General features: G+C 38.9%; 1 protein-coding gene across 1 annotated transcript in view; it reads right to left on the bottom strand.

Annotated features, from left to right (window-relative positions):
- The window catches only part of LOC131559495 (cytosolic phospholipase A2 beta-like), a 28702-nt gene that overhangs the window by 4915 nt on the left and 170 nt on the right, over positions 1-23617 (bottom strand). The window contains exons 2-19 of the mRNA XM_058807859.1: positions 17683-17755; positions 16512-16688; positions 15736-15872; positions 14901-15032; positions 13639-13697; positions 11786-11828; positions 10532-10595; positions 9952-10079; positions 9718-9828; positions 9470-9507; positions 8443-8578; positions 7589-7725; positions 7099-7321; positions 6372-6489; positions 5247-5384; positions 4009-4113; positions 3369-3554; positions 224-390 (exon numbers count right to left, since the gene is read on the bottom strand). Coding sequence (XP_058663842.1) covers positions 224-390; positions 3369-3554; positions 4009-4113; positions 5247-5384; positions 6372-6489; positions 7099-7321; positions 7589-7725; positions 8443-8578; positions 9470-9507; positions 9718-9828; positions 9952-10079; positions 10532-10595; positions 11786-11828; positions 13639-13697; positions 14901-15032; positions 15736-15872; positions 16512-16688; positions 17683-17755 — 2172 coding nt within the window. The remainder of the gene's footprint in view (positions 1-223; positions 391-3368; positions 3555-4008; positions 4114-5246; positions 5385-6371; positions 6490-7098; positions 7322-7588; positions 7726-8442; positions 8579-9469; positions 9508-9717; positions 9829-9951; positions 10080-10531; positions 10596-11785; positions 11829-13638; positions 13698-14900; positions 15033-15735; positions 15873-16511; positions 16689-17682; positions 17756-23617) is intronic.

Genomic DNA, 23617 nt, shown 5'->3' with positions numbered 1-23617 from the left:
AACAATCGTTACTGCAACTCCCTGAAGATTATAGGAAGTATATGTTGTAATCCCCTACAGAAAAAAAGAGCCTAACAGTTTCTATAGTTCCATTCTTGAAGGAAGTTTCTCTCCTCCTTCAAGGTATGGTGATATTTGATTAAGATTTAGACAGCCACTTACTTTAAAGTTTTAATAAGACAAGAAGAGTTTTACTCTGGAAAGCACAAAGTAATTTTCTCACCTTGAACACATGTCCCAAACCATAATCAAGGGATATAATGACATCTACATTCCTCTCTGGCTTGAAAAGTGCTGCACCACTGGTGTTGATGAAGTAGCCAACGTCTATCAGACAAAGATACTTCTGCAGTGGTGTCAGATTGTTAGGGAAACCATCCAGCACAGTGTCTGAAAAACATTTTAATATAGTTAGTGGTGCATTTTTAGGAAAGAAAGAGTGACTAATTCTGTCTGTGCTACATGCTAAGGGCAGCTCCTTGGTTACCCTCCAGACTGGGGTCACCTCCCTCCACAACATAAGCCCACTAACACAGCCTCTGGAGCATGCCCTTCAATCTGCACATCTGGACACACCTGGCCTGTTTCCACACTCTCCCAGGCACACTCACAAAGGCAGGCCGTGGGGCAGCCAGACAGAGGACAGGTGAGACACACACTCCACTGACCTCACAGCTGCTCTGGGGAGTCATTTTTCACAGAATACAGACTTCAACAGATTTTTATTTTTCCCCCTAAGAACTGGGGAAAATGCAAACAACAAAAACAATTTCACAGTGTTGCAACACAACTAACAAATGCAATACATCATTGCACTTCTGCATTGCTCTTTTTTTGCTTTTGCCTTCTCAGGCTTTGCCTTCAACCCCTCTTTCAGGTAGAAAAGTCTGGCTCCAACTTGCTTTCAGTGATGCCATATTAACTATCAGCCAAGCTGTAAAAAAATACCACATCATGCATACAACATCACCTACCAACAGCTTAAAATACTGCTTGAATTAATTAAACCTCACATTAATGCCAAAAGGGGATTACACCAACTGGTAAGTTGAAATCTAAAGCCAGTTTCTGATAGCTAGACTCCTACTTCTCTGCTAGCAACCTCCCCAGCTTGCCCTGTAGACAGCAAGTCCTTTACTGTTCCTCTAGTGCACTTTCAGTCCCATGGAACAGGGAACATTTTGCCACGGTTTTAACTATCAAAATAGTGGTTTGAGAGTGTTCCTCAAGTTCATAAAATGAGGCAGCAAAGCCCAGAGCAGAATACTTGAGCTTCAAATAATTATGTTTAGGCATTTTAAGAAAGTGCTGATCACAGAAATACTGTTGCTAAGTTTCAGCATTTCAATTAATTTAATTGGCCTCATTCTGTAGTGTTGATTTAAACCATGCAGAGTAAATGTAGCTTGTTCCATAGCCTGGAATGTTTCACACCAGCTTGAAGTAATAATTCATAATTTTTCCATTCCCTCCCTGTCAAGTCTTAACAAAATGTGCTTATTTTAGCATTCAAGGCTGCTGAGAATTCACAGATTCAACTGTAATAAGAGACATTTGCTTGCAGTCCCTCACAGAAGAAAGAGAGCACACTTTTTAGTTTTACTTGGCCTGGTGAACATTTTTAGATTAAATTCCATTACCCCTGTTTTCTTACCACAGAGATGGAACTTTGCAGCATTTATTCATGACTGTGTATGTGAACTACAAGTAGACACTTCTCTTGTGAGAATCCCCTCTTTCATCCCACATCCAAATAGAAATTTTAAAGAAATCCTGTCTCAGAAATATCCTTTGAAGCCTGAATGCTACTGAAAAGGCATTAAATTAAATCCAGATTATTAGTTCAATTTCTCATGAAGAAAATTAGGCATGGAAAGTCTTGTTTTAATATGTCAGATAACCTGAGCTTCAGGGAAGCCTCTAAAACAAAGCTCTATTCTTAAGATTTCATCTACCACAAGATTCATTTCTGCTCACAGACCTGGCATTTCCTCTTACTCCTAGAGATGGATCCATACCTGGGTTTAGCTTGATCTTACACAGGCAGCAAAAAGAAGATGGAAAACCTGATAATTTTTCCCACTCCAGACTTTCAGTTTCCCTTTTCCCACTCTGGATTTCATGGTTTCCACATATTTTACTTTATTTGTAGAATATCTACCTTGAGATAGTAATTAGTGTTCCTATGCTCACTTCCTCAACATCCTCATTGAAATCTGCTTCTACCTATTTGTCTTTACAAAATTGTCAATAAATATAAGGACAGTTATGTTTTTTAACATTTACTGACTGTCAATTTCATCCTTCATCCACCTTCTGAAGCTACTTGCTTGTTCCTTCTCTCACCCACACTTCTTATGTTACTTGTTTTTTCTCCTTCTTTCATTTGTTTTCTTAGTGCAGACCCTTTTAGGACACAGACATTTTGCTTACTGAACATTTTAAAAGCAGATAGCACACTGTGGGCTCTGCCTTAACCCACAGAAATGCACCACCATCTCTCCAAGTTGTCAGCAAACTGTGTAGCAAGGGCAGAGAGGGACAAAACACGTTGTAACTTGCCTAAAATGGGAGAGAAAATGCAATTTGCCAAAGAGGAGGGCTCAGAGAAGGCAGAGAACGTGTGCTTTCTTGCTGAAGTCAGATTAACCTCAATAATGTGGGGTACTCCCACATTGCTACATGTTCATGGAATATATGAAGATGCTTGGATTATGGGAAGATTTATGATGCAGAAAATCTCAGCTCTATCACCTTGCTATCATTTCATAGATTGTTTCATAGGTTTTGAGATAAAACCATTGCTGCCTGCCTAGACAGCAAGGGCCATAGAAAATGGCTCTTCAATTTTTAAATCAAGTCTATATATCTGTTCTTTTAACATTTAAAGTCTAAACCTATGTTAACTTTCTGTAGCTGGATTTTGGTGTTTCTGAGACAGGTATCTGGATGGTAAATTCATCAGGCAGAAACACCAAATATATGGAAAACCACATGCTTGCAACTAGTCCTTTCCTTCATCTGATCCACATAATAACCTGCTATTTTATGCTTCTGGTGTTCCCTTTGTTTCTTGACCTCAAAAGATTCTGCCCTTCCTAAATCTTTTTACTACTGTACCTATGCAGAGCAACAAAATTCCTGTAGAAAAGCACTTCTTGACCCAAATTACAGGTATCTTCTGGAAGTGAAAGAGCAGTCCATGGACTAGTTAATTTTAACCTGTTACCCTAAAGAAACAGATACCATGAATATAGGTCAAACTCAGCCAATTTCCAAACCCTGAAACAAATATGAGTTTTCCATTTCTAAAAAACAAAATTTGAGATGTTACCTGCACAGTGCAGCTAACTCTTTGTTGCAGTTACCTTTCCATTCAATAAATTTTTTCTGATGGATATAATCCTTGTGAAACTCTAAGCCTCTCAGGAAGTTATGAGACTTTCCCAGCAGCGGACGCTTGGTCATGATGTCCTGAAACATTTCATACAACTTTCCTGACAAGCAAGACGGAGGCTCAATAACACTAACATCTTCCTCAGGAGAATGTTTTTCTGAAATAGAGAAGAAGCCATGAAATAGAGAAAAAAAACAACAGCAATCTGCCCTGTCAGACACCTCTGCTGGCTAGCTGCCCTTGTTGTCCTCCTGTGGGTCACTCTCATCCCTGTTTCTTGCAGGCTGCTGGAAAACATGTGCACATGACCCACATCATTTACCAAAGAGATATTTAGTTTTCTTTAAGGCACAGTTTTTGTGTTTTACTCTTTCAAATGACATGCTGGCTTTGTACTTTCAACCACAAGTAAAAGCCAAGCTTCTTATTTGCAGTAACAGGCAGAGCCATTTAGCAGACCATGAGGAAACTTTAAATGAAAAACATTTGTACTAACATGAAGCATGTTTCTGGGGAAAAGAGAGAAGAGAAAAGGACGTAGCAATCATTGTGATACAGATTAAAGTCATGCTGGAAGATCCACAATGAGGCAACTCTTTAGAAACTCTTACCTATATCTACCATATCTTGGGACCATCGCTCCCAGAATTCATTTGAATTTGAGGACCAGTACAAGCCATCCAGCAAATTCCTAGTAAAGATGTTTGTCCAAAGACCTGCAAGTCAAACCACATGGGAAAAGTACTACACTACCACATGTTAACCACTGACTATTGTAAATATCCATGCTACACATTATTAGCCCACCTAACCTGACCCCATCATGACACAACTAAGCAGTAGTTCCCAAGAAGTTCAAACACTGTGGTGTAAGCACTTCAGTGCTCTTTCTCAGGAGGTAACTACACACAGAACATTCACTGCATAGTACGGAGTAACAGAATAAGAGGTATCAGTCACCCAAAAGATGTTGTAGAAAGTTTCCTGTGTACCTGTGAGAGAAAGGAGGCTTTGAAAGCATGGTGAAGCCATGTAAGCATAAAGGCTTTCTTTAAACTGATTTATTATTTAAATCAATCTAAGACTAATTTTCTTCTTCCAGGCATGTTTTGTTTCTGTGGAGTGCAGCTGGTCCAGGTTCAATATAGAATTGGCTCCATCTGTGAGTCTGCTTTTGGAAAAGAACTATCCCTCCTCATTAAACTCTATGCCAGGTACTTACATGAGGAACAAACTGAATCTCTATCAGACTCCACAGTGAGATAAATATGGGGGTTTTATCCTCTACCCTTGTGTTTGGTATCAAAACTAAAACACTTATAAGGATTTAGGGACTGAGACTGATAGGTTCCTCTAGTAGCTGCTTTTTCTTCACCTTTGGTGGCAAAATTGCCAGTCAAAGTAGTTGTTGGAGGTCAAAAGGCCCTCCTTCAACCTTATGGGCAGAGAAGATTAGTGACATCCTCAAGACACAAAGCTCAGGTAGCTCCTGCCTTGTTCTAGATGACATGTTTTATTCTCAGCTCCTTCCAATTCTACCCCAGTAATGCTTCGTCTAGAATTATAGTTTATGAGGTTGAAGAGTTGGAGACTGATCAGGGAAGCAACACTTATTATTTCCTCAACTTGCTTCTTCCACCATCTTGTTTGGTTTAGACAATGGAACAGGAACTATGCTGCAACTTTTCCAAATCTACCCAGGTGAAAAGGGAGGACAGAAGGAAAGAAGATACACAAAGATGATTTAAGACCTAAAGCAGAAGTGCTGGCAAGGAGCGTTGTGCCTGTGGCTAGCAAATATCACACTTTCTACAAGGCTGTGATTAACTACATAGCACTGTTATGTCACCTTCCAGATAGCAGATCCGAGATTCTGGCAGCTTCTTCACTCTCCTTCCCATGAAGAACTCGCTGTCAAAATATTCTGAAGGAATGGAGACTCCATATTTTGGCATGGCCACTTCGTAAGGAGAGAAATTTGCCCACTCTACAAAGAATTTACATGAGGCATGTTTGCTGCAATAAAAATAAAACCCCCAAATCTTCCCAAGGATCTTGATTGTCTCAGCAGCTCTGTACTTTTGTACTGCAAGCTCCACTGTCTACTTCCCTAAAAATTGAGATATTATTTACAACCCAAAGGAACTAGCCTTTCCAACTCAGAAAAGCTCTAACATTCAGTTCAAATGCTTAGATATTTATTTCTATATAAAGATTCTGGGATCACACTTGTCTCTCTAAATCAAGAGCACCAACTGTACTTCATGCAAGAGTGGTGTGAATTGCAAGGAGTGACTGGCATGAAAGCTCTATTAACCCAAAACTGCCAGACTACAGGATATAACAAAGCAGCCTGAAGACACATCAACATCACACTAGAAATTACAGTGTGGCATGGATGTGCAGTTACCTGGCTCAAGCTGTCCTGCACAGGCATTACAGTAGAACAGTAGTTGTAAACATAAACAAATATAAGGATTAATTGCTTTTCTTTCCAGTATCTACTGCTTTTAACACCTTTTGTTGAGTGTGGCCTGTATCCAGTCAAAGGATATCATATCATACCCACCACAGCAATCATATTCCACTCCATTCTCATACCCTCATCAGTGCCATATTTAGGAAGTGACACTTACATTTCACAGCGCCCCTAGAAACTAAGGAAGCATCAAAGCCATTTTATAGACATGGCAAGAAAAGATCAGATGATTTGCCCACACTCACTCACAGTGTCTGTTGCAAAAATAGGATTTCACTGATTTTTTTATTAATGTCCTGTTTATGGCTTAGGATGCTATCCAGCAGACATGCTCTTTTGCTCTTTGCAAAAAAGACAAACATTTTATTAAAAGATGAATTCTGAGTGAGGGCAAGCAACTGATGTATTCCCCCTTTTTTGTCCCCACAGAGACACCTCCTTCCAAATCCTCTTTAATCCATACCCAGAATCAGAAGAAACTCCCTGAACACCTACCTCTAAATTTGAAAGTACCAAACTTCTCCTCTTTCACATTGAGGACTGCATAGAAAGGCAGTGGGTTTTGTCCATGCTCCAGTGCCTTGCGCTGGTCTGTGAGTTTGTACTTTCTTGGCTAATCAGTGAGATAAAAAAATCACAGTAAACCTCTGTAAGAGCATAACACTGGCACAATCTACCCAAGTAAAAATTTAAAGATTGATAACAGATATTTTACAACACAGAGGAATCTTAAGTCACATTTTCTTAAAAGACCTTTTCCTTCATGTTCCTGCACTTTCCTTCCTGGCTGCCTTTTGGGTACCCAGTAACTTCTTCATTGGAATATCCAAGTGCCTTGACTGCCTGCATCCCACGGATCTTTATTAAAGTTGAGATTAATATTCACATCAGGATACATTACTCTAACTTTCAAATGTCAAACTAGAAGCAGACTTTAAAAATCTGACTTTTCAGGGAGAGTGGGGGCTGGGAATTCCTCAGTTCTTTCTGGGAGTTTGCCTACTGAAGTCACTAGCTGTTGGGCATCCTAGGACAGAGGCACCTTCAAATGATTATCTACTCTGAAAAGTCCTGACCACGAGATCCTCTGTCATAGTTTACAAACCACATTGGGATGGCTCAGTCTCTTTGGATTTATTACACACATTACCTTGTGCCCTCAAAGAGTAAGGCTCTAAAGAAAGTGGTGTTTCCCAGATGTGTGGCAGGACCATGTACCTACCCGTTCATGCAAGAACATCTCCTGAACAAGTGACCACAGAGTTGTAAAAGATGGCACATGTCCTGCTTTTGCCCTTTCAGCAAGTTCCTTGTGATAATACTTCAGATGGTCTATAGACATAAGGTTGAGTTTGCATTTTGTCACTTGTTCTTTTACTGCTTTAAGTGGCCCCTCAAGAGACTTCTGTGACCAGTCAGCATGCTCATACAGGTCTGCTAGGGTCCTAAGGAGCAGAAATGTTAGGAAATCATCCATTTATTTAGATGATATTGGAAAATTGATACATTTACACAATTACTTCAATTAATTAAAGAAACTCAGTGAGCCCGATTCTCTTCAAACTGATTTCATAATTGAGAGCCAACAGTAAAAGCTTCATGAGGGAATTATGTTCACTTGTTAACAATGTAAGTCTGAAAGAGATTAATCTCCTACTGTGTGGAAAAGTAGTCACAGTCATTCCAAATCCAATCTCATTTTCTATACGTACCATGTTGAGCCAGAAGCCCCAGTGAGGTAGGTGACACAGTCCAACAGATTTAGCTTCTGAAGAGCTAAGAGGTGGCCAAACATAGCTGACATTGCTCTGAGACCTCCACCTGTTGCCATAACAGCTATTACTGGGACCTGTCCAAAACACAAGGATTATTCTCAGAAAGTTACTCCCTTGCTACTTGGAAAAGTCTAATTACAGCTCTCAGAATTTCTTCCGCAGGCTCATTGGAGGACAATGAACTAAATCACCACTTAGCCAATCTTTACCAGTACCCTTCTGAAATTAACCTCCAGAGACTCTTAACCTCAATGCTTGGATGAGTTTGAAAATGCAGTCATTTTAACCTTCCTTCTTACCTTTGCTCCCTATAATTGGAATTGCAATGATTAAAAGTATGTTTACTTTTTGTAAGAAGTGTTCTGAGAATGAAGAAAGAAAAAAAGTAAGTCTAAAGAAGTGACATTACACTGATTTTATAAGTATTTTTGTGAGGTGAATTTCCAATACTCTTGTTTTCCTACTGGTTTGGGTTGTCTTACTAGGCTGTATCTAAGACAATGCCTCATGTCTTGCTGACTTGCAGCACCACACTGTTGGAAACTTGTGTTTGAAGAGTGCTATTATTACATCCTTGTTATTTGGCCCATTGAAAAGATTGGAGGGATGAATACTTGAGCTGAAATTTTACACCAGTCTGGGATATGCCACACTCAGAGCCTCTGCTCTGTTGCCATTCAAATCAATGGGTTTGTTAGCAACAAGCAAATATTACTAGAAATTTCGAGGGGAGTTGTGCCTATCCTAATTCCGTAGACCCACACCCCATGCTTGGATTCCAAAGCACACACCTCATGTCCATGTAGATCTCTTTCCAGGTGAAGAACCCTTTTCAGGGCTCCGGCAACAACTCTCTTCCTCTTATGCAGGAATTCCTGCTCTCCTTGGCACAGGTCATACCCTAAGCGCACATCTAGTTTTTCTGTGCTGCAACAAATAAACCCAGAGGCACAGGATTGGTGTTTAAAATGTATATGGATCTATTTCCAGCTACTGCAATCTAATGAATTCATTAAAAATCCTGATTCTTTGTTCTGATTTATACAGAAATGTATCTTTCATTTGCAAAGAAATCAACTTCTTTGCTTCTACATGGTCTCTTTATTGTTTCAGTGTAAGATTTACTGTCAGCTAAGGTTAACAAATATGCAAAACAAAGAAGGGCTTCTTTGACTTTCAGTAGCTTTGTAAGCTAAATCCTTTCTATTTCTGCTTCATACAATTTCTGAGCAAAGGATGACTTTAACCTAACAAAGTCTTTCATAAGCATTTGTACTGCAGATTTATACAGAAACCATACAATGAAAAAGATATTCAAATAATTTTTGTTTGTTTCTTGTCTGACACATTATTTTACAATGCAACATTTTGTCTTCCCTAGTTTATACCTCTTTGTCTTGATATCATCAGAGACACAAGTCTATTTTCTTAAGAGAACGTGTCATTTGGGTAATACATGGACTCTGATGTTTCATTATTTCAAATTCTCTTTTCACTCTGCCTTTTTTCTGTACCCCTTTTGAAGAAGTCTCTAATTTTAGTATTTGATTCTTTGATGCAAAAGATACTCAGTGACTAAGTCCCTCACTGTTTGAAACTCTCACAATTTTTTTTGCATCTTGGTGGGACTCCTTTGCCCCAAGGATATTTAGCTTTGAACTGTTGTGGTGACTCTTTAATGATGACTTAAATATTGCCACATTTTGCCCCTAGTCTTGTGCATTCCTTATATCTAAATAAAGGATACTTGGTTCAAGATTTCACAGTTCAAAGAGCAATAAAACCTTCAGAGAAAAAAAAACAAACCAGTCCTCTTACCAAGCATTCAGTTGGAGGTACAACTGTAGTGGCACATTCTGTAAACAAAGAGGTGATAGCAGGAACGTGAGTGGAGGTAAAAGAGAAGTTCTGAATCCAGATTTTCAGTGCCTCCTGAAAAATCCCCCCCCTGCCACCCTGCATACTTTTTGGCTGTTGTTTTGGGATTTGTTTTTTTAAATATTAATGCGCTAAATAGTGAGGGTTATTCTACTCTTCTTTTCAGACACAAATTATGAAACACTTACATGTCTTACGGGAAGGGTTACTTTCACTTTATGTCCAACAGGGAGAAATTTCAGTGGTACTGTTAAGGTGTCACTTAAATTGCTGTTGTCATCTTCCTTATCAGAAACTTTCTATAAAAAATCAAGAAGCATAGGTTGTATTCACAGAGCAGAAACAGCGCAGTTCTTCACTGTTTTGGTCACACCAGAAGTAAGCAAGCAGTATGAACAGTAGCAGTGTGGGGTGCCCATTACCTGCAGCCTGACTTTTAGAACGGGCTCCCAAGCCTTCACGCAGTGGAAGTAGAAAGTATCGGTGTCCTCTGTCATCTTCTGGGTTCTCTCATGGGATGCAGGCACCGTAAGCACGAGATTTTTACCCTCTAGTAAAAACAGGTTTGTTTAGAGAATAATACTGCTGTTCAGGCAAAAGAGCTAGCGAAGTTGGCAAACTTTCTGGCGGAGTAATTTTCTGTGGTAGCTCCTCTGTAAACTACCCCACCAGCAGGTCTTCTCCAGCACAGGACCTGGTACTCCTGCCTTTACCCCCATAGCTTGGAGTGCTCCCAGAGTCAGCATCCTCTCTTACCACCACCAGCAAGTGGAAGTGTCCAAACTTGATAGCTCCAAGGAAAAGACACAGAAACCAGTCCAGGGCAGTTCAGGGCATTTCAATGCATTGCATTTTATTATTTAGATCATATATATCACTACCTATATATAATTTAGAGCATTCTTATTTGTCTCTGTACTCTAAAATGCCTCCCTCTGGATCTGAATGACTATAATAGGGTTGGTTTGGTCACGTCCTAAGTTCACAGAGAAATTGCCATACCTTTCAAGTATTTCCTGCTTTCATTAATGTCCACATGCACTTCCAAGCAGCAAACCTCACGAGACTGTAAAAGAAATGGAAAAGGGTGAAGAAAGCAAATAACATTTCTGCTGCAAATAGTGAAACATCCTGCAGACAGCCACCACCTATAATACTGAGCCAGCTGAACTGGTCTCAGTGCTGGGAGTGATCCAAGAGAAAATTCAGAGCTCATTATTCCAGGACAGTAGACCAAGTTGCACTGTGTCAGAGTGTCAATACAGTGGTGCATTGTCAGAGGCTGTTAACACATTCAAATTACCCCAAAATCAGGAAACTCTGTACAACACACTGGTGCCCAAACACATATATCTAATAACTATTTAGGAAGGGTGGGTGAAAATACCTGATGATGAGTTTCTGTGTATTGTGGCAGTGATTAGCCTACAAAGCATCTTCTTATTGGCCCTGATGTAGGGAAATCATTAATTTATTCCACCCTACCCTCCACCTGAGTCACTCCAGTTCACCTTTAATAACTCATGCTAGGACAGTTTTCCAAGTCATTTCAGGAACAGTGCATGCCAGTCATTGCAACTCTTGTGCCTCACACAGAAAATGAGGGGGAAAGAATACAATATGTGTTACTTTGCCTCAGGGGTATCAAAGGCTAGCATCTGGGAACCATGACAGGCTTGGAGGAGTTGGCATGAAGTTCTAGGTACTCCTTAGCTGCTGGGCCAGCCCGAGGAGACAGGTAATGTACCACATGCTGACTAACAACAAAACAGAGCTCTATATTTCAACAGCTAAAATAACTCTTTATTAAAAAACTCATTTCCCAAAAAGCTGTTACATTAGATACCCTTCCAGTCATAAGCACACTGAACACCTACTATTGTCTTCTACAGACCTTTTATAACCTCTGTTTTTCCTGCCGAGTGCCATGCTGGGTTACGAGAAACACAATCAGTTTTCACTTTGAACACCAATAAATATGGGGTTCTGCAAGAGTAACAAACCACAGCTTGGCAACATATTGACATCTGTAATAGCTGAGGACTTCAAGGACTCACAGCTGCTGGGTTTTTTTCTGGAGAGGGCAACAGGTGAGCTGTAACACAAGGGCACTGTCCCATAATTCTGACTTTAAAATACACACCATGCTCTTATCTATCATGGTAGGTTGTGTTCTTTCTACAAAATGGGGGGGAAGAGGAGAGGACCAAAATGAAGCAGATGTCACTCCAAGATAAATTCTTATGTGAACCTTACCACTAGGACATCATTGGTAATGAGATGCTCTGGAGGGCCAGGACTGAAAAGATAAAAACAAGTAAGAAACAAAAAAAACTGCGTGAGTAGATGGATTTGGTGTGTTTTGTTTCGTTTTTTAAATAGCAGTTATATGACCTTTCCCACTTGAATATAGGTAAGCTATCACAATTTGTTTTCTAAAAGGCAAAATACATGATCCTGTGCTAAGCATGTGAACCAAAATACAGCAGCCAAACAAAAGACAGACAGGAAAGCCCATAAAAATCTTAATGCTTAAAACTATGTGCTAAGTTACAGCAGAACAAAGGCATATTGGTATATGTGGAATCATGTCCTGCTATTAATAAAGTGACCATATGACTTAGGGAAAGCAAAGACTACTATTAATGTGTTCTGCAAACATTTATTAGGAAAGACATTTCTGACTAGTTCATATTATAACTTATGGCTGATCACAAATGAATGGCAAATAAGAATTAGCTCCCACTGTGCTATATATATATATGACTGCAAAACACAGAGGTAAGCAATAAAAAGCCTTTGTCCCAGATATTTTACCTTTTAAGACCTTTGTCTGTCACTGAATGGATGTGGTCATTTAATTATATGAGTATTCTGTAGAGTCTACCAAGAGCATCTTTCACTAAGGCAAATATTTCTACACCTCTATGTTACACACATTCATAAATGCTTTCATATATCTGAGAGAGCCCTTGAAATTATGTAGTACATAAACTTTGTATGTCCAGGTTATTTCACCAAACACCATTTCCAGACTTAAAACTTCTATTTCAACTGTAAAATGTATTTAAATAACTAGGTTTGATTCCTAAGGATGGTCATTGTCCAAATGCCTTATAACTTGAATGCGAAAGATGTTCTTCTTATTTCTAGCCTGAATCCAGTTCCCAAGCACTGCCTCTCATTCTGACCTTTCTTGTGTCTGACTGTGACTGCTTCCACAGTTGCAGGAGATGATTACCATCATCATACATGATACCATCTCTAAAGGCACCTCTCACAGATAAATTAAATACATTTTGAGTTTCACTGTGGGAGAAATTAACCAAGAACACAAATTCTTTTTTTCTGCAGTTTCCTCATGTTTAAGAATAAGAAGTCTTATTTGTCTTACTTACAGTTCCTTCTCCTGATCACTCAAGTTGGACAGTTTTCACTGGACTACTTTTTTTTGGGGTTTTTTTTTTTTTTTTTTTGGCTAATGCTAAACTCAAATATTTCAGAATGTGTAGTTTAGGGTGTTCTCTTCAACCAAGCCTGTGATGGGATTTAAAAGACAGATGAAGTTTATCTTATGGGACTTGTTTTCCTGCAGACAATGATGATTACCATTTTGAGGGGGATGGTCTTATTTTCATTATTTGTTGATTTTATGTTTTTTCAGTTTAGCTAAGCTATTGCTAAATGGGTGAGTTTTCTGGTACTGTCTACATAACTCCATGTATACATTGTTATAATAACACAAGACAAGTTTTAGGATCTCTAAGAAATTCCACAATGTTCTAGGCATTGTTCAATTAATAACAACAATTTGAAGAGCACTCATGTTAAGTTTCACATCCCTCTTGTGTAAAAGTTATCACATTGTGACAATTTTATTACATCTCTGGGATCTAAATATACACATTCAACAGAAGTTTAAGATTTGTATGAAATATACTGAAAGGTGGAATTAGCTAGAAAAGGTAAGGTAAAAAAAAAAGTTTGAAACTGTAATTTAGGTTCACTGCTGGGAGAAAGAGCTGGAAGAAGTTTCTAAGTTTCTCATCCTCAGAGGTATCATTACTCCCTGGCAGATCTATACCTTTTAGCTTTGGAGTTTTACTCACACTCTTTCCATCCAGAATTCCACTTCCAAACTTTCCCATTTCTTAAAGCACCTCTCTGTCTAAAAAGAAATTGGTAAAATAAATATAGATTATTGAAGGCTGCAAGAATTTGGCAGAACAGATACACCTAAAAAGCACTTCAAGGCCTGACATCTTTTCTGCTAATGATACCAAAAAAAAGTTTGGTTTTGTGTCTTTCCAAAGCAGAAATTGCAACAGAAATCACAGACTTGTGAAAGTCTGGCAATTAAGATTAATAATCTCCCATTGTGTGATATGTAGAATTATACATATTTCCCTCTCCGACTGAGAGGGAGAGCTAGATTGAAAAGGAAATATGATGGCTCTCTGCAAGATAATGTGCATGGGGGAAAGGCATCAAAGCCCAGCAAGTAATGTCACTAAGACCAGAGACATTTTCACATACAAACCATTTATTTGAACTGAATCCAGAAGAGATGAATGAGGCAAGTGACTGAAGTGGTTATTGAATGAATTGAATCATTGTATTTCCCAGTGACTCACCCACTGGCTGAGAAGTGCACAGCACCAGCCAGCAGGGTCACAAGGAAAATCCATGTTAACAGCTTTCATTCAGCATGTGGGAAGTAGCTGTTTTTATGGGCTGTCTCCCTCCTGTAATGAGTGTGTAGCAACACCTCAGCAACAGCTCAGACAAGCCCAGAAGTTGTCAGAGGCCTATCCCAGCTTTGTTTACTGGACAACTCTCTTTCATGGTCTCCTTAATAAAATACCAAAGACGTTAGCAGGACAGACATTCCTTTACTATGGACTAGAGAAATCTGAACCAACTAGGAGGAAACCAGCCTGAACACCAACAGGGAAAAAAGCCTGAAAGAACCACTTAGTTCAAGTGATGAGTGAATTGTTTTCATGCTTTTAATAAATAAATTGCCATTTATGAAGAAATTTCTCCCAAGCATGGCAAAAGTGGGATAAAGCCGAAAGGTAAGCAAGTATTTCTTCAGATTCTAAAATATACAAAATTATTATTTACAGATGCTTCCTGTTAAAATATGTTGCCCTCAGATAGCATGAGACAGAAGCGTCTTCATTTTCTGAATTTGTAAAAAGAAATTCATGAAGACACAAAAATAAAGCAAAACTATATCTGCTTTGATGAGGTATTGATAATGATATTTAAGGCTACCTGTTCATGAAGATCCAAACCCTACCTAACATAGAAGACAATGTAGACAAACGAGGTCTTGTCAATCTCTCCCTGTGTTTTCAGCCCTTACCTCTGGTTTCAAAGCAAAAGTCTCGCGGATTGTCTCCCCAGGTCTGATTCTAGCAAGATTAAAAAGAACTGTGAACTGCATGTCATCTTTGGTGAGTGCATCTTCATCACACACTGCCAATTCTAAAATATTCTGGTAATAGAAAAAATAAGTAAGAACACTTATTGAGCTTCTGTTAGTCAGAAAGAAAAAAATAATCTTATAGAAAAAAAATTTATTATAAATTATTTTTGCAACTGTTTCACTAGCAGAGCAGTAAGAATAAAAAAGCATGTCCTTTTCTTCAGTAGTCTGCTAATGTAGAACATTATTACACCCAGTCTTGGGAAACCGGTGAAATAGAAAACAACTACCCATAACAGAGGTTCCCGCTCTCCTGAGACAGAAAAGATGCCAGTGCTCTGCACCCCACTGATAACCCACCCAAAGAACAGACTTAGTTTCTTCATTCCCAAAGTTCTCCAAATTCCACAATTTAGGGAAGGATTAAATTTACTGTCTTCACCACAGCAACTTCTCTACTCTTCCCTTAGAACCAGTGGGTAGAAAGCTCTTTCAAAGTTAGCCATGCCAATACAGCACCGAGGTATGCTACAGTAGTGTTTAATTTACCAAGGTGACAACAAAGGGAATCTGGACTAGCTTAGATACAGGCATTTACATCAGCAATGTCTGTAAATAGCTGAGCAAAGTACTGCTTCTTATGTCTACTGTTCTGTGCAGACCAGTCTGTTAAGCAAGCATTTTCTTAAGTTATTTAGCACAGAGAATCAACATGGTGTCTACTGAGGATTCTGAGCTATTCAAATTGGTGAAAATTCTATTTTTTTACTACCTCAACTTCTCTCTGGATCCTAAAGTAGAAAGTCTCATTCCAGACAGGGTTGTCAGAATTCCTGATGGTTTTGGTCTGAAGCTTTCCAGGTGAAGCAGACGGCAGCCACAAGCGTACATAGCAGTCTGATGCCGTCACTGCAGCAGAGAAAAATTAAAAACCTGATGCCAATGTTATAGAGGAACAGTAGGGCTAGGTCATAATCCTGGAGATTAATAAATATTACTACCTTTTTTTTTTTTTAATTAGTAAAGAGATCACCATTTGGAAACAACCAAGGAAAACCATCTAATTACTGAGTAACTACAAACTGCAAATGTACACATGCACACACAAGGTACATTAAGAACCACATTTCCCATGTGAAGAGAAAAAGGAAAGTGGACTATGCTCACTGACCATTCCTCAGGCATAGTCCTTACAATTCCAGTCCATGATGTTAAAAAGTTAAACTGAAACTACAGCTGGTTCCACAAAGGGCTGTTAGGATGATTACAGGAAAGAAGAATGCATATTACAGCAAGATCAGAGTCTGGCTTGCTCAGTTGAGTCACACAAACATGCGGAGGGGACATAATGGCTGTCTAGAGGTGTTAGGCACTAGGCAAGATGATCTGTTGCAGCTCAAGGCCAGCATGGGCCCAAGAACTGGAGGGCACAAGCAAGTTGGAAATCTTCATTTCACTTCCATCCTATATCTATTCCTTATGGTTAGTGCAGGCAGTGCCTCGAGCAGCCATCCTTTGGGGAAAGCCAGGGTGGGGAAGCGCATTTACTTTGTGAGGCTTGGCAACGGTGTGAAAGGAAATCTCCCAGGTGATGTCTTTCAGAGCTGGAGTCAGGACTTGACGGAAGATTTCCACTGCAGCCCGAGATGCCTAAATACTTCAGACTGGTATCAAGCAGTGAATAACATTGCCCCGCAAGGTTTTGGCACGAAAGTGGAACTGTCCCTTCAATAGAGTAGATAGAAGAGATCATTGAAACTCAGAAATACAGGCCTTGTCACACTAACACCTTTCTAGTGTCCACCTCTGGATGATGCTACGTGGCACTTGCCACGGGAGCACAGGAAGTCTTTGGCAGGCAGTTATTCAACCAACAGGGGATTCACTCCCTCTGGTCTCCCTCACATCCAGGCTTGGTCCTACATGGCAAGGCATGGATGGTCTCAGCTGTAACTTGAGTAAATCATTGCAAAGTGATGCTTTTTTTTTTTGCTGAGTCATTTTTCACTAGAGGAATGCACTGGCCAAAAGTTACAAAACTGACAAAAGGCAGCTCAATGCCTCTGCTCTAACTGAGGAACTCATTGGAGACCTCTGCAAAAATGGCAGCTGAATAGCTGGTCCACAGCACACCTGGAGAAGGAGGCATAGGAGGCTGTGAAGGGGAGATAATGAGTTAAAGACGCTTGAACACAAAAGTACCCAGCAAAGTCTGTTTTGCCTGCATGCTCAGCATGGGCTTTGAACTGGATCTGCAGAGGTCCTCCTTAAACAAAACTATCAATATAGTTTATTGCGACTGGTCAACAAATACCCTGAAAGATAAAGTATTTTAGAAGGCTTGAAATTCTCTAATTTATGTTTGATTATTGTGTATAATTGGTACATATCAATAAAAGGTCCCTAAATGCACAGACTAAATGACAAAATTCCTGCCCATGGAGATTCATAGATTGCAGTGTCCTAATGAAGTCTACCTTCCCTTCTTGGCCCAAAATATTAATCTGGGTGTCTTGTTTTTCACCAGTTCCCTGAAATGCCACTAGAGATGTACTCCAATCTAATGATACCTGAGACATTTGATCTAATTACAGCCCTGGCATTAGTATTTATATTGCTGTGCTTTGCGTACGTTGCTTGCATACCTTCGGAACTAAAGAATATTGCTCACTGTGTAAACTCTGCAGGTGACTAAAAACACAATCAAACCACAACTCACACAGGTCTCTTGACTTGATGTTCTTAGCTTGTATGATTCTTACAGAAAGCATGTGGATGGGGCAAAACTTCATCTGCAGAGAAAACAAATGCAATAATTTGATCAGCTCAGAAAGCAAAAACAAGATGTGTTTTGAACAATACAGGGGACAGTCTGCCCATGTCTGTTTGAAATGAGGTGACCACCTTCAAGTGGCAGTACCCCACACTAAAATGAAAACACAGCAGCACACTGGGCTGTTTGCTAAGGAGCTTGAGGAAATGAAGACAGAGAGAAAACACAGGCTCAGACAGTGGTATGGAAAGCTTTCTTTGTCACCCCACAGGCACTTGTTTTCAGGCAACCTGATGCGTGTATGGCCACAGTGATGGTTGTACTGCCAGCACCCCAAGGGTCCTGTGCCACCCATAGCTCAGAATGGGGCCTTTGGAAGGGGGTATTAGGAATTGCAGCTGCCTGCCCAGGTCATGGCACAGCTGACCTACCTAGACTAGGACATGGTACTTACCAAAATGTGCTATAAACATCTGACTTCGTATCTGAGCTAAGATTAAATTTCTGTGATGCTTGTAAATAGGGCAAGCTCACCAAGTGGCCCTGCTGACTTTGAGGGATCAGACCACAGGCCCAGCAGAGACCTTTCATACAAAATAAAAACTGCTCTGCTTTGCAGGTATGATATCACAGAATTCCATATCATTATGCATCCTGAAAATACACAATGGGAATGGAAGCACTTGCCTTCCAGACATGAGATTTATTTCTATCACAGGCAGGCTATCATTTTAACACTATTTCAAGTTACTTGTTCCTAATTTTTAACAGTTAAAGTTTTCCAGGCTAAGCTATTCAGAAAATACTTGCCATTTTCAAAAGACATTCTGAGAAGCATGAATGAATACATACATAAATGTAACAATCTTAATAAGAGAAGCAGGGAAAATACTTTAATCTTTTTTGAAATTGATACATTTAAATTTCCTTTTAATTTTCTGCTAGGTTTTTTCAGTTTTTCTGCATGCTATACTAGCATGATTTGTCAGCAATATTAGGAAATAATAACATGCAGTTATTACAATCCCACTACCACTAATAAATTAAAACTTAAAGCTTAAATTACCAACTGAAATAATACCTCTATTTGCTTAAACAGATAATCGCATTACACCATCACTAAATAATTTGACAATTTTATCTTGAAAGTTAGCAACATGACTAATTTTTCTGACAAGGAAATTATTAACACTGTAGATACAAACTGTTGGGGAAGGAGGAACCTCTCTACAGAAAGAGTCACTCACTACAGTTAACCTGAAATTCTTTTAAAATGAGGTGGAGACTGTTATTGGACATGTTTATTAGAGAGGAGAATAGTCTGAATTCAGCTTTATTCAGCCTTGTTTAGAGGTAAATTATGTTACACAAGATGGATATCATCTGAACTAGCATGTGAATTAGCATGTTCAAATAAAGGCCTAATATTAAATTTTATTATGTCACTTAAAGTTACATACTTTTAAATTTCAGATTTATATTTAAGAGCTACTCTGACCACATAAACCCTTGTTAAACCTATCAAATCACTTTAGTCTATCTCTTGGCTTGTATAAAATTGCAAAGCAAATTTGGTTTTGTGTGACAAGAACTCTTTCTAGTATGCTTTCCTCCAAATTTAAAACTGACATATTTAAATCTTCCTCAGTTTAATGCATTGTGGACATTACAAGTTAAATTGGGACACTTCCATATTATTCCACTTGCCCGCTGAAAGAATTTGACTTCAATATTCCTGTGCAAATAGTTATTTATCATAGAACTGCCAGGTGGAACACTCACTCAGCATTCTTAGTGGTTTTCATTTACGTGAATTATTGGATTATGTAGACAATTACAGAGGTGACTAGTTTTAATTAATATGTTAATTCTTAGTCATTTTGTAATCAACTTCTCCCTTGCTCAACAGAAGCCCAAACCATTCATAGGATCTGCCTTCACTGAAGAAATACACGTTGGCATAAATTTTGCTTTGAAACATTTCGTGATGAAAATTTCCTAACTACTTATAAAAACAGTGCATCTGCAGGTCATCTTCAGAGTACTCTCAGATGTGACAGATGTTGTGTTTTCATCCTCTGCCACTACAGCCAGAGTGCCTCACTCCTTCTCCCTTTCCCTTCCAACAGCAATCACCTTCCTTAAACATGCCAACATTTGCCAAATGATGGAAACATCAAAGGTGACTTTTCACTCCTCCTGATTCAGTGCAGCTTAGTCCTGGTGTGATTGCAGGATAAAAAGCAAACAGATTCAGATGGGAAAGTGTGGCCATAATAAAACCCAAGGGCTCTGTAAATCCCACAAGGAAGCCAGAAACCATCCCTCTCCCAAAACTGCAGTTACTCCAACCTGTGATAACCATTCAGAAGCGGGCTAATTCCTTTTTTCATCAGATAAAGGCAGAGCTAATTTTATTCAACAACAGTCCAGAGCAGACCCCTAGGGTCTGATTTGGATGATGTAAAACAACATCTTTGCCTGAAAGGGCTGGTACACCAGAATACCCTTCTACAAAAAATAATTACAGTTAGAGGTACCATTTGTTGTTTTCATAACATGAAAGGCAACATGTAACTTCACAATTAATGCAATTTGATGAGTGCAGACACCCTATCCAGACAGCTCTTGACAGACTTGCAGCTGTACTGGCCTTGTTGGTTTTAGTTCACTTCCTTGGGAGAAACATGGTTTCTTGTACAGGCATGCAGAGAGTAAAAAAACCCTCTGTAAACATCCAGAGTCAAAGGTAGCTTTCCCAGAAGCACATCACTCAGTTTTTGCTGGGAAATTACTAGTGTGACACTGGGGCCAACAACAGAGTGCAGGGCTCAGCTACCTGGGTATTGCTGCATCCTAAGCAATTACACTCCAGGCCAATAAATAGTAGCATCTCCAGAGTACCAAAGGGAAGGCTAAAACTTGGGGAAAAAAAAAAAAAAAGAACCAACAAACTTCTTTTCACTTGACAGTATTTAGCATTAAACTATATTTCTGTAGTCTCAAACCAAGCTTTGAGGGAGTAATTTCTGTTTAAAATACAGAAGAGTCAGTAATCAGGAGATAAAACTAGCATGTCAGAATTGCCACAGCTGTATCAAACCTTAACAGACTGAAAATTCACATCTGTTGCCACCATCTCCTTGATTGTAATAATACATGCTCACTGACTTCCTTCCATAGGAATGTTGATCAGCTCTGGAAGGACACATAAATCTTTTGTTTACAGGCAGTTAGTCACTTAAGGCTTCATTCCAAAAAGACAACTTTGAGCATACGAAATCTTAAAGCTCATAAATATTGAGGAGCATACCAAAACGATCTGTGGATGGCAGTAAAAGAAGAAAAACCTACCAAGAGCTTATATATTTGATTTCAGTCTTTATTGCCCCTCCATGCTGCTACTAGAAGAAGATCTCAAGGCCACCTTCACTAGAAAGTCAGTATTCTAGGGAAGATTTTGCAGTCTGGGAACTTCATCCCATAATTCCCTGTTCTCTTCTTTTTAAATAAGTCCTTGGTTTGTACATGTTGGAAGGCTGATTGGAATGTCAGTGTTTCACTTTCTCTGCGTCAAACTCAGACAGCTCTCTGAGCAGAGTTATCACCATGGGATAACACCAAATTATATTAAGCTTTAGATGAGGATTTTGCTGTCTTCTGGCATTTTGATAATAGCTGTAGGATTTGTCACTCAGCTTTATACATATGTTTCAGACATGAATAATTATTTTCTTTCATGGATTACTTCTTCCTCCAGTGGCGTACTAGAAGCTGTAGAATATCATGCCTACAAGATCTCACACCAAATGTAATTATTTGGCATATTCTTACCATTATTTTATGTTAGATACTGAGGATTTGGTCCAACTACAGTTTGGCAATTTACCAAATTGAGATTAAATCTATAAATGTATAAACTATAAGAAAGCTCAATTACCAGCCTGGTTCTAAAGCACTTCCTTCCACTAGATCCTCTAACATCTAGTACGGGCTATAAGCCCTTCCATTGGTGAGAACACTGCTAGAAATTTGTCTTTCCAACCAGCTGCCTACTTTCATTAAAATTAAAGGGATGAAAAGTTCTAGTGGAAAAAGTGACTGACTGAAGAAATATAGAAAACTATGAAAGTCTCATTTTGCTTGGGAATCACAATTGTCCCAAATTTTATCATTGGAATTTAAACAATTAGTGAGGAAATCTAATTCACCTTACAAACCTATACTGTAATTTCATGTAATCACTGATGGATTACTTCAAGAATCCTTGTGGATTTGGGATGTATCTCCTGTTCATATATATCAGTTAGCTCTTTATACGTGTGAGTGGGTCCCTCGGGGCTTTGTATTGACAAAATTTCTGAGTATTTTGCCAGATGAAAATTATTCCATAGTCCACAAAATAAAATTTCTAAGGAGGGATTATTCTTGTCTGAGTGGAAGAAGTTGCTACAAATATAAGTTGTAAATTCAATCACTTCTGTGTCAATTTGGTAGCTCTCTTAAAGTGCAAAAAACTAACTGGGAGATTAGGAGATCTTCATAGATAGTTCAAAGTACACACACATTTCTAAACATGTGGGTTTTTTAATGTAAAAGAAAAAAAACCCACTCTATTCTTATTTCCATATCTATTTACCAACTTATACACACTGAAACACAGGCTTGCCTGACACAACAGCAGTACTGAATTAAACTCTCTTTCCTTGGGAACAGAAGCTTTCTGACCTGAAACTATGCTTGCACTCAAACCTTTTGGCAGTGGTGTCTATTTACCAGGAGTCTGTCTGTACTCATGGAACATCAGTTGCAGCACTGGGATGAAATGCAAGAACTTTGTCATTAAACTTTCTAGATAAAATTATACCTGAGCTATCTACCCATGTGTCAGCTCCAGAACTGTCTTACTAGATACAACACTGATCTTTAAAACTGACAGATAATATTCATATCTACAATAGAGAGATACATCTGGATCTAACTGGTAGATGGACTAGATACAAATTTTATCCAGAAAGTACATAGCATTTACAACTCATTTTCTCTTCCTGAATGCTTGCATATTTTTAATCTATCCCTTAAGCTATCTGTTCAAGCTACTGATATTTTTCTAATCTTTACCTTTGCCTTTAATATTACCCTGTCACCATTAATGATCTCTATAGGCTGTAGCATGTAACATTGTGTCTCACTATATTTTAAGCCCATGAATGCCCATATATCTTTTATTAATATATTATATAAATATTAATAATATCTATATAATAATATAGATATTATTAATATCTTCATAAATTCGACAAAGGATTTGATACATAAAGAATGATTATCTGTAAGTAATTCATGCCTTGCATTCAGACATGCCTTGCATTCAGACATGTCGATTTTAAGATACACATGAGAAAAGAATTTTCAGCTAATAGTTCTGTTGATTTATACTAAGAGCCATCAGTTAAAATCTCTGAATGGAACTTACTATTAGAAAACTCAAGTCCAGACATGAAATACTTCCACAAGAATTGCAAAAGCTGTAAACAGTACGTTAAAAATAGTTAGATCTAAACAGGTCAAACAGGTCATTAGATGTCTCCCCTGCAGCTAAAGTAATATAGATTATGCTTTGTTGCTAGATAAAGCTGTTGGTTTATTTCAGCTGGGGCAAGCAATGAACATGTGCTATCCAAAGAAAAGGACCTAGGAGGCCTAAAGCACTTTCATTTTACGGAAGGTAAACTCTTCAAGAGCAGCCTCCTCTTCCTTCAGGGACTTCACTCCGGCATGTACACCAAGGGCAAAGCAAAGTATCCCATTTGCTCTGTGCTTCCACTGAAGCTCACTGAGAGATCAATTACTGGGAGGTAAAAGAGGAGAGCGGCGAGGC

This window comes from Ammospiza caudacuta, chromosome 6 (assembly GCF_027887145.1).
Source record: "Ammospiza caudacuta isolate bAmmCau1 chromosome 6, bAmmCau1.pri, whole genome shotgun sequence".
NCBI classification, from domain to species: Eukaryota; Metazoa; Chordata; class Aves; order Passeriformes; family Passerellidae; genus Ammospiza; species Ammospiza caudacuta.
This window is presented reverse-complemented; position numbering and strand designations above follow the sequence as displayed.